This window comes from Antedon bifida, chromosome 1, assembly GCF_963402885.1.
Source record: "Antedon bifida chromosome 1, ecAntBifi1.1, whole genome shotgun sequence".
Classification (NCBI taxonomy): Eukaryota; Metazoa; Echinodermata; class Crinoidea; order Comatulida; family Antedonidae; genus Antedon; species Antedon bifida.
The window spans coordinates 21,351,027-21,371,511 of NC_136226.1; the positions used below are offsets into that span (position 1 = coordinate 21,351,027).

Genomic DNA, 20,485 nt, shown 5'->3' on the forward strand with positions numbered 1-20,485 from the left:
CCGTATGGCCACGCGAATATAAAATATAGGATTTTTGTATCTTTCATCATAGCGCATGACATTTAATAGACCGCATCTCCAATTATCTGTTTTCCATTTTTACCCAAATTTTTATATTATCTAGGTCAATCAACTATCTTTCGCATGAGTTAAAAATATTTTAATTTTTATGACGTCATCATGTCTAAAAATGTAAATAATGTGGGTCACTTATTTTCATCTTTACAGTAAATTTCAATCTGTTATAGCTCGTCAGAATAAAACGTGATAATCATGATTAAAACGTTTTCTGGAAGCTATTGGATTGTAGATACGAATTCATGTGAACATTTTGCCAATCGGATGTTGTGACGTCATCATATGGCCAGTTGAATAAAAAAAGTCGTATTTTCATATTTTGCGTAATAGTTCATCACATTTAAAAGGGCGCGCATCTATATTTTACGTATTCAAATTTCTTCTACACGGTAATATGTGGTTGCTGAGACAATGTCCTTCCGAAATTGCTGTCTTAGTTTTTCATTTTGATACCGTCGCCATGTTAAAAATAGGAATAACCGGGGGTCCCGTAATTTCACCTATTCTACACTGTATGTAATATGTATACAGATTATACTGTTTATACTGTATATACTATATGACACAAAATTGACAGAATTCAGCACTAACAACATATCATATTCTTCAGATCAGGTCATAATGCCATAATCTTTTTCTGTGTGCAAAAGTCTAACGTATGACGTGCACGTGGCGTTTGTCGTGCGGATAACTAACTCGTCAAAGTGACGAGTTACATGTCTAGTTAGTTATCCGCATTCAGCGGATAACTCCTTGGAACTGTCCTGTTTCATCTTTTTTTTTTCTGTATTCTTCTTTCTTTCCGTCATTTTTGTGCAGAGCGTATCTCTTAAACGTGTACAGTTAACATTTCATAACTTTGTCAACATATGGGCATTCACGTGAAGTTGTGCACCTCTTATTGTGAATGACGTCAGAGTTGCGCAACGTGACTTACGCGCGTTTTTACGTTTTTCGCGTATTTAACATAGATCGAAAACCATATAACAATTTCAAATGAAACTTAGCAAAAGTTTAATTTATATCATGCGCTAACTTTCTGTGGACAAAAAATGACATGTTTCACACAAAGTTACGCGCGCACGGGCGTTTAAAATTTCAAAATGCGAAAAATCAATTACTAATCAACTTGCTACGCGTTTCATGTCATTTTAAGCATGTCAAAAATTCCCAGGCGCGCGCAATTTTTTTACGCATGCGTGCGCACGTATCGCAAAAAAACTTTTTTTTCGCGTGATTTATGTTTTTCCAGCCTTTTCTAGTAATTTTACAAACTTTTAAACAATTTCGACTTAAATTCACGTCATACGGGCACGTAGAATTGGATAATTTTCGCGAGTTTTTGATGAAAAAGTTAAAAAATTTGTCAAAATTTGTCAAAATTATACCTTTTTTTAAACAGTCGTAATTTCTAAACTGGACGGTCAACTTTTTGTGGATGACATATTCTTGAAGTTGATGAGTTGTAGATATCGGATCATGTATTAATATGGTTAATCGGACATTGTGACATCATCGTATGGCCACGCGAATATAAAATTTAGGATTTTTGTATCTTTCGTCATAGCTCATCACATTTAATAGAGCGCATCTCTACTTATCCGTTTTCCATTTTCACCCCGATTTTGATAGTGTCTAGGTCAATCAACTATCTTTCGCATGAGTTAAAAATATTTTAATTTTTATTACGTCATTATGTCTAAAAACGTCAATAACGTGGGTCACTTATTTTCATCTTTACAGTAAATTTCAATCTGTTATAGCTCGTCAGAATAAAAAGTGATAATCATGATTAAAACGTTTCCTGGAAGCTATTGGATTGTAGATACGAATTCATGTGAACATTTTTCCAATCCGACGTTGTGACGTCATTACATGGCCAGTTTAATAAAAAAAGTTGTATTTTCATATTTTGCGTCATAGTTCATCACATTTAAAAGAGCGCGCATCTATATTTTACGTATCCAAATTTCTTCTTCACGTTAACATGTTGTTGCTGAGATAATATCCTTCCGAAATTGCTATCTTAGTTTTTCATTTTGATACCGTCGCCATGTTAAAAATTGGAATAAATGGTGGGTCCCGTAATTTCACCTATTCTACACTGTATGTAATATATGTATAAAGATTTTACTGGTTATACTGACTGTAACGGAATGGTATAGCCCAAATCATTTATTTCCTACCTATTTCTATAATGTAGCAGGCCAAATAAGACTAGTAGGTTCTGATTGGTTATTTTACTATTCGTGTGAAAACTACTCACTAATTTTTGGTAAACAACTTATCCAGGGACCTAGTAGGTCTCTGGCACTCTTCGTTTTGATATAAGGTAATAAATGCCATGATCTTTTTCTGTGTGCAATATTCCAACGTATGACGTGCGCGTGGCGCTTGTCGTGCGGATAACTAACTCGTCAAAGTGACGAGTTACATGTCTAGTTTTTTTTTTGTTTTTTCTTATTTCTTTCTCCCTCATTTTTGTGTCTCACGTATCTCAAAAACTTGTAAACATAACATTTCATAACTTTGTCAACATATGGGCATTTACGTGAAGTTGTGCACCTCCTATTTTTGAATGACGTCAGAGTTGCGCAACGTGACTTACGCGCGATTTTATGATTTTTAATGATTGATCATAGCTTAAAAACCAAGCGTAATTTTTTTTTTACCCTTTATGAAAATTTAAGTCATATCAAGGGCAAACTTTTAGTTAACTAAAAATGGCGTGTTTTACAAGAAGTTACGCGCGCACGCGCATTTAAAATTTTAAAATGCGCAAAATTAATTTCTAATCAACTTTTTACGCCATTCATGACATTTTGCGCATGTCAAAATTTCCCGCGCGCGCGAACAATTTTACGTGTGCAGTGCGCACGCAGCATGAAAATCATGTTTTTTTCTATTAAATTGTGATTTTCCAGCCTTTCCTAGTCATTTTTAAAAAGATTGACATCATTTCAAATTAAAATGACGTCATACGTACACGTTGATTTAGACCATTTGCATGCGTTTTAGTTGCAAAAGTTACAAAATATTGTCAAAATTATGCCTATTTTGAATCTATTATAGCTCCTCAGGATCAACCGTTACCCCCGAGTTTTTTAACTTAATATGTAAGCAGATATGATGTAGATATGAATTGATGCAGAATTTTTTCCTTACGGATGTTGTGACGTCATCGTATGGCCACACAAATGTAAAAAATAGGATTTTTGTCTCTTTCGTTATTGCTCATCACATTCAATGGAGCGCATCACGCTTATCCGTCTTCCATTTTCTCCGAGATTTTAATATTATCTAGGTCAATCAACTATCTTTCGCATGAGTTAAAAATATTTTAATTTTTATAACGTCATCATGCCTAAAAATTTAAATTACGTGGGTCATTAATTTTATCTTTACAGTAAATTTTAATCTGTTATAGCTCGTAAGAATAAAATGTGATAATCACGATTAAAACGTTTTCTGGAAGCTATTGGATTGTAGATACGAACTTATGTAAACATTTTGCCAATCGGATGTTGTGACGTCATCATATGGCCAGTTGAATAAAAAAAGTCGTATTTTCATATTTTGCGTAATAGTTCATCACATTTAAAAGGGCGCGCATCTATATTTTACGTATTCAAATTTCTTCTACACGGTAATATGTGGTTGCTGAGATAATGTCCTTCCGAAATTGCTGTCTTAGTTTTTCATTTTGATACCGTCGCCATGTTAAAAATAGGAATAACCGGGGGTCCCGTAATTTCACCTATTCTACACTGTATGTAATATGTATACAGATTATACTGTTTATACTGTATATACTATATGACACAAAATTGACAGAATTCAGCACTAACAACATATCATATTCTTCAGATCAGGTCATAATGCCATACTCTTTTTCTGTGTGCAAAAGTCTAACGTATGACGTGCACGTGGCGTTTGTCGTGCGGATAACTAACTCGTCAAAGTGACGAGTTTCATGTCTAGTCTTTATCTTCTTTCTTTCTGTAATTTTTTGTGTCACGCGTATCTGTAAAACTTCCAAACATAACATTTCGTAACTTTCTCTACATATCGTCACTCATATGAAGTTGTGCAGCAAAGCTTTTCAGCATGTTTACAATTGCGCAACGTGACTTATGCGCGATTTTATGAATTTAGCGTTTTAAACATAGGTAAAAAACCGAATAACGTTTTAAATTGAAACTTTGCAAAAGTTTAATTTATATCATGCCCTAACTTTCTGTTGAAAAAAAATTGCGTGTTTTACACAAAGTTACGCGCGCACGTGCATTTAAAAATTTGAAATGCGCAAAATTTATTTCTAATCAACTTTCTACGTGTTTCATGTCATTTTAAGTATGTCAAAAATTCCCACGCGTGCGCAAATTTTTACATGTGCGGTGCACACGTAGCATTAAAAACATATTTTTTGCGCTTGATTTATGTTTTTCCAGCCGTTTTCTAGTAATTTTACCAACTTTTAAACAATTTCGACTTAAAGTTACGTCATACGAGCACGTTGAATTGGACAATTTGCGCGCGTTTTTGATGAAAAAGTTCAAAATTTCATCAAAATTATGCCTTTTTTTAAACAGTCGTAATTTCTAAACTACACGATCAACTTTTTGTGGATGACATATTCTGGATATTCTAGAAAAATAGGAATAACCGGGGGTCCCGTAATTTCACCTATTCTACACTGTATGTAATATGTATACAGATTATACTGTTTATACTGTATATACTATATGACACAAAATTGACAGAATTCAGCACTAACAACATATCATATTCTTCAGATCAGCAGGGTTTAAGCTGGCAACATAAAATGGTTAGCAATTTGGCTAATTGGATATGAAAATGATTAGCCAAATTTTAATTTGATTAGCCAAACCAAAATTAACAAAAAAAAAGACATGTGCAATATTTTTATTTTAAAACAAAACTTTATTACTGCTGTCATTCATTACTAATACTATAGTAACTATACATTTCTCAAAGCACGGCGTGCCTTTTTGGAACTCCAGATTGCAAATGCCTCTTCAAAGTCAAAAGTGCGCCTGTCACCCCCATTGATTGAAATCATCATTACATTGCTCAAATGAGGGATTGTCATTCTGTTGCGCAAGGATGTCTTGGTTAAATTCATAACACTAAAACCCCGCTCACAATCAACAGTTGCCATCGGAAGTGAAAGGATAAATTCATACAAAGACACCATGAGGGGATAGAGATCGTTCAGAGATTGGTCATCTAAGAATTTCACCAACTCCTTTAATTTCATGGATTTGCACCTTACAACTAAAATTCGTTTTATTAATTTCCATTCTGCACTTAATTTACTGTGATTACCAAGGCTATCATGGTCCTTGAAATGCTCACACACCTTTACAAGATCATCATCCCCATAAGTAGCAAAATCGGCGCTGGTTACATCAGGGATACTGGAGGGCAGCAAAAAGATGAATTGAGCAATTTGGTCCATATTCCCTAACCGTTCCCCAATGTTTTTAATGATATGTGTCATAAATAAGGCAAATATTGATTTACACTCTTTACGCATAGACTCATTATCCCTGACATGATGTCCCTGATAGTCAAATCCCTCTGGAGTAGCAGTCTTTGGTACTTCATCAAGAAAAGCCATGTACTTGGTACCAGTTTGGGTTTCAGATATTGATTTCAACTCGGCAACACATGCTTCTACTTGACTTAAGACTGTGTTTAGGTTCAAGTCTTGCTTTTGAAATGTCAAGCATAGTTGATTAAGGATGTACAGTACATCGGTTAAAAAGGCAGAGCATGCTAAAAACTTATAGCTGGTCATAGACTTTAACAGTCCTTGCCCAACTGCACTTTTATCCTGAATTAACAGAGACACAAGAGCAACCCAGTTACAGTTTAAAGCCTCTAGTGCACCAAAAAATGATAACCAACGTGTATGAAATATTTGGACAAATTTCTTGTCTGCTTGATCTAATACACTCTGCATTGCATGTAGAGTTCTAGTGCGCTTGCCACTATATTCAAAATATTTAAACGTTTTATTCATTATCTCTTGGAACTTAAGCAAGTAGGGAATAGTATCGGCAGCTTGTCCACTAGCCAAAGCCAGTCGATGGGCTACACAATGGATCGGTATCATGTATGCATTGTGCTGCTTGAATTTAGTAGCAACACCATTTCTGCAGCCAACCATGACACTAGCCCCATCACTACCTACACTTGAAACCTTCTTAAAATCTATGTTAAATTTAGTTAACACATTGTACACAGCTGTGTATATGTCATCTGCTGTAGAACCAGTTAAACTTTGCAATTGCAAAAAATCAGTGGTAAGTTGCCCTTTACATACAGATTTTAAATATATTATGACACTTTGTGTGACAGAAACATCGGTGCTTTCATCAATGCATACCGAATACCAACTACTTTCTTTAATTTTGTTTAAAATATTATTTTTTATAAAATTCGCCATAGCATCCTCCATGTCATGTACAGCGTCGTAAGACTCGTAGTTGGTATGTTTATCCACTTCCAAGTCTCTCAGGTTGTCACCACCAAGATCACAACACAACTGTTTCAATGATTTTATTTTTCTGAAAATAAATAAAATACAGAGTATTATAACCATTGAATAAAGATATATTATTGTTTATATTATATTCTAGTAAATCCATGTGTAATATTTAAATTACATTTTTTGTATGATGACATTTTAACTAATTATTATATAATTAGTTAAAAGGTTACAAAAAATGTAATATATTACACACAGATTTACTAACTAGAAGAATTTTTTTATTAATAATCAATAAATTAAAAATACAAAATGAAATCACAAGCTCATCGAGTATAGTAAGTTTAGCCTTATATTATATATTATATAACACTTACCTGGTAGCAATGTTTTCTTTGCACTGAAAGTAGACAATGTTCATAACCGCTTTCACTGCAATTGCAGCTTTGGTGTTGGCACTCACAACTGCTGACTTCCAGCTCTTTGTAGGCTCCTCCGAGACGAATGCAATCTGAGCATATTTGTGATCTTCAATCTTTTCATGCTTGTTAAGAACATCAGCTTTGGTCACACAGACCCCTTAAGAAAATAAATACAGTGTTATTTTATTAATATTAAAAAACTTTCGTAGGCCTAGGCCTAGGCTAGGCTAGGGCTACTAAAACATGTGTGAATGTGTACTGGCCTAGCTAGCTAGGCCTATCCTATAAAATATATTTATTTCAATAATTAATACTAGGCCTAGCCTAACTAAAAAAGCCTTGTGTTGTACAATCTTCACAAGTCCCATTTTTAAAAATACAACATTTAAACCAACCTTTAGTGAATGTGTTGACACGTTTGGTGTCCGAACACCATTTACAGAAACATAACTGCTCACCATCACCAGCATACTCCACTCTGAGCCATTGGTATTTGGATAACCATTTCCCCATGAGCTCCCTGCTGGCGTTAGTATTTCTCGTGGCCTCATATGCAGGCTTCCATTTCTTATTATTATTAGGAGGCCTAGCATTCTGACTCGATTCTGGACAGATCAGCCACTTATCCATAATTATAATGTCGCAGGTAAAAAAAACACACCAAGGCGCGCGAACCTCGATAGTCGATCACATAGAGAGGAGCAAAGTTTTAAGAACAAACAAACAAACTTTGTCATGTTGGCGGCGCTGTTTATAAACAACTGCAGAGCATGCACAGCAAGCGCGACGAAGTTGTTGTTACAACCTGTTTCAGTACTGATGATCGAGACGCGATCTCTGCCCGCGAGACATGAGAAGCTAGCGGCTTAGCAATGATAGGCCTAGGTTTGTGCCGATTGAACATTAGCTATTTGGCGAATTGCAGCCAATGTTTTTTCGCCAAATTCGGCTTTGATGGTGCATTTGGCGATTTGGCGAGCGACAGCTTAAACCCTGGATCAGGTCATAATGCCATACTCTTTTTCTGTGTGCAAAAGTCTAACGTATGACGTGCACGTGGCGTTTGTCGTGCGGATAACTAACTCGTCAAAGTGACGAGTTTCATGTCTAGTCTTTATCTTCTTTCTTTCTGTAATTTTTTGTGTCACGCGTATCTGTAAAACTTCCAAACATAACATTTCGTAACTTTCTCTACATATCGTCACTCATATGAAGTTGTGCAGCAAAGCTTTTCAGCATGTTTACAATTGCGCAACGTGACTTATGCGCGATTTTATGAATTTAGCGTTTTAAACATAGGTAAAAAACCGAATAACGTTTTAAATTGAAACTTTGCAAAAGTTTAATTTATATCATGCCCTAACTTTCTGTTGAAAAAAAATTGCGTGTTTTACACAAAGTTACGCGCGCACGTGCATTTAAAAATTTGAAATGCGCAAAATTTATTTCTAATCAACTTTCTACGTGTTTCATGTCATTTTAAGTATGTCAAAAATTCCCACGCGTGCGCAAATTTTTACATGTGCGGTGCACACGTAGCATTAAAAACATATTTTTTGCGCTTGATTTATGTTTTTCCAGCCGTTTTCTAGTAATTTTACCAACTTTTAAACAATTTCGACTTAAAGTTACGTCATACGAGCACGTCGAATTGGACAATTTGCACGCGTTTTTGATGAAAAAGTTCAAAATTTCATCAAAATTATGCCTTTTTTTAAACAGTCGTAATTTCTAAACTACACGATCAACTTTTTGTGGATGACATATTCTGGAAGTTGATGAGTTGTAGATATCGGATCATGTATTAATATGGCTAACCGGACATTGTGACGTCATTGTATGGCCACACGAATATAAAATTTAGGATTTTTGTATCTTTCGTCATAGCTCATTACATTTAATAGAGCGCATCTCCACTTATCCGTTTTCCATTTTCACCCTGATTTTGATATTGTCTAGGTCAATCAACAATCTTTCGCACGAGTTAAACATATTTTATTTTTATGACGTCACCATGCCTAAAAATTTTAATTACGTGTGGCATTAATTTCATCTTTACAGTAAATTTTAATCTGTTATAGCTCGTAAGAATAAAATGTGATAATTACGATTCAAACGTTTTCTGGAAGCTATTGGATTGTAGATACGAAATCATGTGAAAATGTTGCCAATCGGATGTTGTGACGTCATCATATGGCCAGTTAAATAAAAAATGTTGTATTTTCATCTTTTGTGTCATAATTCATTACATTTAAAAGAGCATGCATCAATATTTTACGTATTCAAATTTTTTCTACACGTTAATATGTTGTTGCTAAGATAATTTCCTTCCAAAATTGGTATCTTCGCGTTTCATTTTAAAATCGTCAACATGTTAAAAATTGCAATAAATGACAGGTCCCATAATTTCACTTATTCTACACTGTATGTAATATGTATACATATTATACTATATATACTATGACACAAAATTGACAGAATTCAGCACTAACAACATATCATATTCTTCAGTTCAGGTCATAATGCCATAATGTTTTTCTGTGTGCACTATTCCAACGTATGACGTGCACGTGGCGTTTGTCATGCGGATAACTAACTCGTCAAAGTGACGAGTTACATGTCTAGTTGGTTATCCGCAACTTGTAAAGTTGCGGATAACCCTTGTGATTGTAAATATCTTTTTCATCTTCTTTGTTGGTTATCCGCAACTTAGTTGCAGGATAACCCATGTGATTGTAAATATCTTTTTCTTCATCATCTTCTTTGTTATTCTTCTTTCTTTCCCGGATTTTTGTGTGTCGCATATCCCCTATTGCTTGTGAACGTAACTTTGTATAACTTTGTCAAATGATTGGCCTGCAGCTGTAGATGTGCAAGAAACTTCGTTATATGACGTTAGAGTCGCGCAGCGTAAGTTACGCGCGATTTTATGAATTTCAATGATTGATCATAGATTATAAACCAAAAGTCATTTTGTATTGACACTTGGTGAAAATTTAAGTCATATCATGGGAAAACTTTCTATGGATTAAAAATAGCATGTTTCACAAGAAGTTACACGCGCACGCGCATTTAAAATTTCAAAATGCGCAAAATTAATTTCTAATCAACTTTCTACGCTGATCATGACATTTTGAGCATGTCAAAAATTCCCACGCGCGCGAAAAAAATTATGCGTAAGGTGCGCACGGAGCATGAAAATCATGTGTTTTTTTCTTGAATTAAGATTTTACAGTCTTTCCTAGTTATTTTAAAAAAGATTGACATCATTTCAAATTAAAATGACGTCATACAAACACGTTGATTGAGACCATTTGCGCGCGTTTTAGTTGCAAAAGTGACAACATATTGTCAAAATTATGCCTATTTTTAATCTTCTATAGCTCCTCCGGATCATCCATGACCCCCAATTTTTTAAATTTAATATGTAAGCAGATATGTTGTAGATATGAATTCATGCAGAATCTTTACCCCTCGAATGTTATGACGTCATCGTATGGCCACACGAATGTAAAATATAGGATTTTTTACTCTTTCGTTATTGCTCATCACATTAAATAGAGTGCATCTCGCTTATACGTATTCCATTTCCACAGATATTTTAATACTCTCTAGGTCAATCAACTATCTTTCGCATGAGTTAAAAATATATTAATATAATTATATAATATATATATATATATATTAATTTTTATGATGTCATCATGTATAAAAAAGTAAATAACGTGGGTCCCCTATTTTCATCTTTACAGTAAATTTCAATCTGTTATAGCTCGTTAGAATAAAAAGTGATAATCATGATTAAAACGTTTTCTGGAAGCTATTGGATAGTAGATACGAATGTATGTGAATATTTTGCCAATCAGATGTTGTGACGTCATCATATGGCCAGTTGAATTCAAAAAGTCATATTTTCATCTCTTGCGTAAAAGTTAATTGCGTTTAAACGAGAGCGCATCTCACTTTTACGTGCTCAAAATTCTTCATATTTGTATTAATGTAATTATTTAGATAATTGTCTTCTAAAATAGTTATCTTTATATGTCAATTTGATGATGTCATCGTGTTAATAATTGGATTTAGAAGATGGGTCTCGTAATTTCGTCTATGCTACACTGTATATAACATAATACAGTGTATTCTGTAAATACTGTAATTAATATGCTGTATGCTACAAAATAGGTACAATTCAGCACTGTAAACATATTTAATTCATGTCATAGGATGGCATAATAATTGTCGGCGTTCATATATTTAAACGTATGTGCATGTTGCGTTTGCGCGGATAACCCGAACTCGTCAAAGTGACGAGTTCAAATCTAGTTGGTTATCCGCAACGAAGTTGCAGGATAACCTCTTGTGATTCTACGAAATCATCTTTTTATTTGGCTTCTTTCTTTCTGTATGATTTTTGTGGAACGCTTTTCTCTAAAACTTGCAAACATAACATTTTGTAACTTTCTCAACATATCGTCATGCACATGAAGATGTGCTGCGAAGCTTTTCATGACGTTTACAATTGCGCAACGTGACTTACGCGTGATTTAACGATTTCCTCGTATTCAACATAGGTCGAAAACCAAATAACATTTCAAATTGAAACTTTCCAAAAGTTTAATTTATATCATGCGCTAACTTTCTGTTGAAACAAAATTGCGTGTTTTACACAAAGTTACGCGTGCACGCGCATTTAAAATTTCAAAATGCGCAAAATTAATTTCTAATCAACTTTCTACGCGTTTCATGTCGTTTTAAGCATGAAAAAAATTCCCACGCGTGCGCAAATTTTTACGTGTGCGGTGCGCACGTAGCATTGAAAACATATTTTTTTTGCGTGATTTATGTTTTTCCAGCCTTTTCTAGTAATTTTACTAAATTTTAAACAATTTCGACTTAAAGTTACGTCATACAAGCACGTCGAATTGGACAATTTGCGCGCATTTTTGATGAAAAAGTTCAAAAATTCGTTAAAAATATGCCTTTTTTTAAACAGTCGTAATTTCTAAACTACACGGTCAACTTTTTGTGGATGACATATTCTGGAAGTTGATGAGTTGTAGATATCGGATCAGGTATTAATATGGCTAACCGGACATTGTGACGTCATTTTTGTATCTTTCGTCATAGCTCATCACATTGAATAGAGCGCATCTCCACTTATTCGTTTTCCATTTTCACCCCGATTTTGATATTGTCTAGGTCAATCAACTTTCGCATGAGTTAAAAATATTTTATTTTTTATGACGTCATCATGCCTAAAAATTTAAATTACGTGTGGCATTAATTTCATCTTTACAGTAAATTTTAATCTGTTATAGCTCGTAAGAATAAAATGTGATAATCACGATTAAAACGTTTTCTGGAAGCTATTGGATTGTAGATACGAAATCATGTAAACATTTTGCCAATCGGATGTTGTGACGTCATCATATGGCCAGTTAAATAAAAAAGGTCGTATTTTCATCATTTGCGTCATAATTCATTACATTTAAAAGAGCGCGCATCAATATTTCACGTATTCAAATTTCTTCTACACGTTAATATGCTGTTGCTGAGATAATTTTCTTCCGAAATTGCTACCTTCGCGTTTCATTTTAAAACCGTCAACATGTTAAAAATTGCAAAAAATAGCGGGTCCCGTAATTTCACCTATTCTACACTGTATGTGATATGGATACAGATTATACTGTGTATACTATATATGAATCTAAATAATAAAATTCAGCAATAACAACATATCATATTCTTCAGGTCATACGTGAACACTTCCTTTTGTCCTCAACCTATCCCCTTAATGTTGATGTTGCACCACTTGCGCGGCGGATAACCAAACTCGTCAAAGTGACGAGTTACATGTCTAGTTAGTTATCCGCTTAGTAGCGGATAACTCCTTGTGATTGTAGTGGATCATTATTTTTTTTCTGTATTATTCTTATTTCTTTCCCGTTTTTTTGTGGCTCACGTATCTCTAAAATGTGTAAACATAATATTTCATAACTTTGACAACATGTGGGCATTTACGTGAAGTTGTGCACCTCCTATTTTGAATGACGTCAGAGTTGCGCAACGTGACTTACGCGCGATTTTATGATTTTTAATGATTGATCATAGCTTAAAAACCAAGAGTAATTTTTTTTTTACCCTTTATGAAAATTTAAGTCATATCAAGGGCAAACTTTTAGTTAACTAAAAATTGCGTGTTTTACAAGAAGTTACGCGCGCACGCGCATTAAAAATTTTAAAATGCGCAAAATTTATTTCTAATCAACTTTTTACGCCGTTCATGACATTTTGCGCATGTTAAAATTTCCCGCGCGCGCGAACAATTTTACGCGTGCAGTGCGCACGCAACATGAAAATCATGTTTTTTTCTATTAAATTGTGATTTTCCAGCCTTTCCTAGTCATTTTTAAAAAGATTGACATCATTTCAAATTAAAATGACGTCATACGTACACGTTGATTTAGACCATTTGCATGCGTTTTAGTTGCAAAAGTTACAAAATATTGTCAAAATTATGCCTATTTTGAATCTATTATAGCTCCTCAGGATCAACCGTTACCCCCGAGTTTTTTAACTTAATATGTAAGCAGATATGTTGTAGATATGAATTCATGCAGAATTTTTTCCTTACGGATGTTGTGACGTCATCGTATGGCCACACAAATGTAAAAAATAGGATTTTTGTCTCTTTCGTTATTGCTCATCACATTCAATGGAGCGCATCACGCTTATCCGTCTTCCATTTTCTCCGAGATTTTAATATTATCTAGGTCAATCAACTATCTTTCGCATGAGTTAAAAATATTTTAATTTTTATAACGTCATCATGCCTAAAAATTTAAATTACGTGGGTCATTAATTTTATCTTTACAGTAAATTTTAATCTGTTATAGCTCGTAAGAATAAAATGTAATAATCACGATTAAAACGTTTTCTGGAAGCTATTGGATTGTAGATACAAAATCATGTGAAAATTTTGCCAATCGGATGTTGTGACGTCATCATATGGCCAGTTAAATAAAAAAAGTCGTATTTTCATATTTTGCGTCATAGTTCATTACATTTAAAAGAGCGCGCATTAATATTTCACGTATTAAAATTTCTTCTACACGTTAACATGTTGTTGCTGAGATAATTTCCTTGCAAAATTGCTACCTTCGCATTTCATTTTAAAACCGTCAACATGTTAAAAATTGCAATAAATAGCGGGTCCCGTAATTTCACCTATTCTACATGTACACTGTATGTGATACGGATAGATTATACTGTGTATACTATATATGAATCAAAACAATAGAATTCAGCAATAACAACATATTCTTCAGTTCAGGTCATAATGCCATAATCTTTTTCTGTGTGTAATATTTCAACGTATGATGTTCACGTGGCGTTTGTCGTGCGGATAACTAACTCGTCAAAGTGACGAGTTTCATGTCTAGTTTTTTTTTTTTTTTCTGTATTATTCTTCTTTCTTTCTGTCATTTTTGTGCAGAGCGTATCTCTAAAACGTGTAAAGTTAATATTTTATAACTTTGTCAACATATGGGCAATCACGTGAAGTTGTGCTTTCCTATAATTGAATGACGTCAGAGTTGCGCAACATGACTTACGCGCGTTTTTATGAATTTCGCGTATTTAACATAGATCGAAAACCATATAACAATTTAAATTGAAACTTGGCAAAAGTCTAATTTATATCGTGCGCTAACTTTTTGTGCCCTAAAAATGGCATGTTTTACACGAAGTTACGCGCGCACGCGCATTTAAAATTTTAAAATGCGCAAAATTAATTTCTAATCAACTTTTTACGCCGTTCATGACATTTTGCGCATGTCAAAATTTCCCGCGCGCGCGAAAAATTTTACGCGTGCAGTGCGCACGCAACATGAAAATCATGTTTTTTTCTATTAAATTGTGATTTTCCAGCCTTTCCTAGTCATTTTTAAAAAGATTGACATCATTTCAAATTAAAATGACGTCGTATGTACACGTTGATTTAGACCATTTGCATGCGTTTTAGTTGCAAAAGTTACAAAATATTGTCAAAATTATGCCTATTTTGAATCTATTATAGCTCCTCAGGATCAACCGTTACCCCCGAGTTTTTTAACTTAATATGTAAGCAGATATGTTGTAGATATGAATTCATGCAGAATTTTTTCCTTACGGATGTTGTGACGTCATCGTATGGCCACACCAAAGTTAAAAAATAGGTTTTTTTCTCTTTCGTTATTGCTCATCACATTCAATGGAGCGCATCACGCTTATCCGTCTTCCTTTTTCTCCAAGATTTTAATATTATCTAGGTCAATCAACTATCTTTCGCATGAGTTAAAAATATTTTCATTTTTATAATGTCATCATGCCTAAAAATTTAAATTACGTGGGTCATTAATTTTATCTTTACAGTAAATTTTAATCTGTTATAGCTCGTAAGAATAAAATGTGATAATCACGATTAAAACGTTTTCTGGAAGCTATTGGATTGTAGATACGAATTCATGTGAAAATTTTTCCAATCCAACGTTGTGACATCATCATATGGCCAGTTGAATAAAAAAAGTCGTATTTTGATCTTTTGCGTCATAATTCATTACATTTAAAAGAGCGCGCATTAATATTTTACGTATTTAAATTTCTTCTACACGTTAATATGTTGTTGCTGATATAATTTCCTTCCAAAATTGCTACCTTCGCGTTTCATTTTAAAACCGTCAACATGTCAAAAATTGCAATAAATAGTGGGTCCCGTAATTTCACCTATTCTACACTGTATGTGATATGGATACAGATTATACTGTGTATACTATATATGAATCAAATTAATAGAATTCAGCACTAACAACATATCATATTCTTCAGTTCAGGTCATAATGCCAGGTCATAATGCCATAATCTTTTTCTGTGTGCAATATTCCAACGTATGACGTGCACGTGGCGTTTGTCGTGCGGATAACTAACTCGTCAAAGTGACGAGTTTCATGTCTAGTTATTCTTCTTTCTTTCCCGGATTTTTGTGACCAGCATATCTCTATTGCTTGTGAACATAACTTTGTATAACTTGGTAAAAAGATTGACCTGTAGCTGTAGATGTGCAAGAAACTTCGTTATATAACGTTAGAATCGCGCAGCGTAAGTTACGCGTCATTTCATGAATTTCAATTATTGATCATAGATTATAAACCAAAAGTCATTTTGTATTGACACTTAATGAAAATTTAAGTCATATCAAGGGCAAACTTTCTATGGATTAAAAATGGCAAGTTTCACAAGAAATTACGCGCGCACGCGCATTTAAAGTTTCAAAATGCGCAAAATTTATTTCTAATCAACTTTCTGCGCTGATCATGACATTTTAAGCATGTCAAAAATTCCCGCGCATGCGAAAAATTTTACGCGTAAGGTGCGCACGGAGCATGAAAATCATGTGTTTTTCTCTCGAATTGTGATTTTCTAGCCTTTCCTAGTCATTAAAAAAAAGATTGACATCATTTCAAATTAAAATGACGTCACACGAACACGTTGATTTATACCATTTGCGCGCATTTTAGTTGCAAAAGTGACAAAATATTGTCAAAATTTTGCCTATTTTTAATCTACTATAGCTCCTCAGGATCATCCACGACCCCCAATTTTTTTAATTTAATATGTAAGCAGATATGTTGTAGATATAAATTCATGCAGAATCTTTACCACTCGGATGTTATGACATCATCGTATGGCCACACGAATGTAAAATATAGAATGTTTTACTCTTTCGTTATTGCTCATCACATTAAAAAGCGCGCATCTCGCTTATACGTATTCCATTTCCTCAGATATTTTAATACTGTCTAGGTCAATCAACTATCTTTCGCATGAGTTAAAAATATTACTGTAATATGGTGTATGCTAGGGCTACATAATAGGTACAATTCAGCACTGTAAACATATTTATTTCATGTCATAGGATGGCATAATAATTGTCGAGGTTCATATAGTTAAGTATGTGCATGTTGCGTTTGCGCGGATAACCCGAACTCGTCAAAGTGACGAGTTCAAATCTAGTATTTATTTCTTACCTTCCACCCTTCTACTCCATTTTTTGTGTCACGCGTATCTCAAAAACTTGCACACGTAACGTTTCGTAACTTTCTCAACATATCGCCATTCACATGAAGTTGTGCAGCGAAGGTTTTCACGACGTTTGCAATTGCGCAACGTGATTTTCGCGCGAATTTATGAATTTCGCGTATTTAACATAGGTCAAAAACCAAATAACATTTTCAATTGAAACTTAACAAAAGTTTAATTTATGTCTTGCGCTAACTGACTGTTGAAAAAAATGGCATGTTTCACACGAAGTTACGCGTGCACGCGCGTTTAAATTTATAAAATGCGAAAAATCAATTTCTAATCAACTTTTTACGCGTTTCATGTCATTTTGAGCATGTCAAAAATTCCCACGCATGCGATGCGCAATAAAACTCCTTTTTTGCGGGATTTTGGTTTTTCAAGCCATTTCTAGTAATTTTACCAACTTTTAAACAATTTCGACTTAAAATCACGTCATACGAGAACGTAGAATTGCACAATTTGCGCGCGTTTTTTGTTGAAAAAGTTCAAAAATTTGTGAAAATTATGCCCTTTTTCAAACAGTCATAAATTCTAAACTATGTGGTGAACTTTTTTTAAATTACATATTCTGGAAGTAGATGAGTTGTAGATATCGAATCATGCATGAATATGGCTAACCGGACATTGTGACGTCATCGTATGGCCACTCGAATATAAAATATAGGATTTTTGTCTCTTTTCTCATAGCGCATCACATTTAGTAGAGCTCATCTCTACTTATCCGTATTCTATTTCCTCCTATTTTTATATAATGTCTAGGTCAATCAATTATCTTTCGCATGATTTACCATTTTTAAATTTGTGATGACGTCATCATGTTCAAAAGCGTCAATAACTTTGGTCACTTATTTTCACCTATTCTGAACTGTATATAGTATGTATAAAGATTATACTGTATATACTGTAACGGCATTTGGTATAGCCCAAATCATTTATTTCCTACCTACTGCTATAATGTAGCAGGCCAAATAAGACTAAGTACTGATTGGCTATTTGTGATAAACAAATAGGTCCAGGGACCTATAGTATAGTATAGTAGTCATAATAATCTTTTTCTGTGTTCAATATTCTAACGTATGACGTGCACGTGGCTTTTGGGCTGCGGATAACCTAACTCGTCCGTAGTGACGAGTTCAAATCTAGTTGTTATTCTTCTTTCTTTCCCAGATTTTTGTGACCAGCATATCTCTATTGCTTGTGAACATAACTTTGTATAAAAAGATTGACATTGAAGTGTAGATGTGCAGCCAAGCTTTTGGACGATGTCAGAGCCGTGTTGCGTAAGTTACGCGCGATTTTATGATTTTCTATAACTGATCATAACTGTAGAACCAACAAATATTCTTTCATGAAACTTAGTGACAATTTAAGTCATATCAAGGGCAAACTTTCTATGGATTAAAAATGGCACGTTTCACAAGAAGTTACGCGCGCACGCGTATTTAAAATTTCAAAATGCGCAAAATTAATTTCTAATCAACTTTCTAACAGGTTCATTTAGACCATTTGCGCGCGTTTTAGTTGCAAACGTGACAAAATATTGTCAAAATTATGCCTATTTTTAATCTATTATAGCTCCTCAGGATCATCCATGACCCCCATTTTTTTAATTTAATATGTAAGCAGATATGTTGTAGATATGAATTCATGCAGAATCTTTACCCCTCGGATGTTATGACGTCATCGTATGGCCACACGAATGTAAAATATAGGATTTTTTACTCTTTCGTTATTGCTCATCACATTAAATAGAGCGCATCTCACTTTTACGTGCCCAAAATTCTTCAAATTTGTTTAAATGTAATTATTTAGATAATTATCTGCTAAAATTGTTATCTTTATATGCCAATTTGATGACGTCATCGTTTTAATAATTGGATTTAAAAGATGGGTCTCGTAATTCCGTCTATGCTACTCTGTATATAACATACAGTGTATTCTGTAAACACTGTAATATGCTGTATGCTACAAAATAGGTACAATTCAGCACTGTAAACATTCGTAATTCATGTCATAGGATGGCATAATAATTGTCGAAGTTCATATAGTTTAAAGTATGTGCATGTTGCGTTTGCGCGGATAACCCGAACTCGTCAAAGTGACGAGTTCAAATCTAGTTCTTCTTTCTTTCTGTAATATTTTGTGTCACGCGTATCTGTAAAACTTGCAAACATAACGTTTCATAACATAACATATCGCCATTCACGTGAAGTTGTGCAGCGAAGGTTTTCACGACGTTTGCAATTGCGCAACATGACTTTCGCGCGTTTTTATGAATTTCGTGTATTTAACATAGGTCAAAAACCAAATAAGATGTTTAATTGAAACTTAGCAAAAGTTTAATTTATATCATGCGCTAACTTTTTATGGATTAAAAATTGCATGTAACATTATAAAGTGTGCGCATAAACGGCGTTTGAAATTTTAAAATGCTTCAAATCAATTTCTGATTAAATTAGAGCACGTTTCAGGTCATTTTAAGGGTTCTAAAAATTGCCACCAGGTGCGCACATTTTTACGCGCGCACGGCGCAGGGAACACGTATGAGCATTTCTTTTGGACAATTTGTGTTTTTCAATCTTCGGTTAACAATTTTACGTTATTTTATTCACTATTCAACTTGAAATGACGTTCTATGAGCACGTTAAACATGACTGGTTGCGCACGTAAAATGTTAAAAAATTGTGAAAATGTTGCAAAATATGTCTACTTTTAAAACGATACAGTTCATCAGAATGCAAGGTTACCCCCATTTTTTTTTAATTTTCTTGCAGTGTATGAATCGTAGATGTGATTTATTATAGTGTTGAATGTTAAAACGTGTTTGGTGGCTACATTATTTGCATATTAAATATAATTTTTGAAATTTTTACAATCAAACCAACAATAACATTTTCAAAGAGCAAAACAATAAACATACTGGGCTCGCACTGGCCGATCGCCAAGTCGCCATGGGCGAAAACGTTTCCAGATTGGCGAAAAATAAAACGGCTACTTTAGCCATTTTGGCTATGACATATGATAAAATAGATAATAAAATAATCATTTTGGCGAAAGCATAAAGTCCAACTAAAAGGTCCATTTGTCGATCTTCAAGCATTTATTTTGTTCGTTATCATGTTGTTTACTTCAAGCTCCATTTTTGTCAACTTGTTTCGTTGTACCAGGCGTCTCTTTGTTATTTCAATATGATGGAGATAGCAGAGGTAGACTGCACAGAGAGACAGACATTACACGACACATGGATGATGGAGTCTACCCAAACTATCACGTGTTGCGCTGCAAAAGCGAACGACGACTCGACAGCCGACGGTCGGCTATTTACCGGGATTGTCTATTTTTCGATAAG

General features: G+C 34.1%; 2 protein-coding genes across 3 annotated transcripts in view; both read right to left on the bottom strand.

The window, feature by feature from the left end:
- LOC144845843 (large ribosomal subunit protein mL45-like) overlaps positions 1 to 20,485 on the bottom strand; it is a 96,442-nt gene that overhangs the window by 52,446 nt on the left and 23,511 nt on the right. The window lies entirely within an intron of this gene.
- Positions 5,060 to 7,647, bottom strand: LOC144852923 (zinc finger protein 862-like). Its single transcript, XM_078710980.1, has 3 exons — positions 7,413 to 7,647; positions 6,973 to 7,174; positions 5,060 to 6,674 (listed from the first exon to the last, which is right to left on the bottom strand). Exons 1-3 carry the CDS (start codon positions 7,645 to 7,647, stop codon positions 5,060 to 5,062), a joined length of 2,052 nt encoding a protein of 683 aa, XP_078567106.1.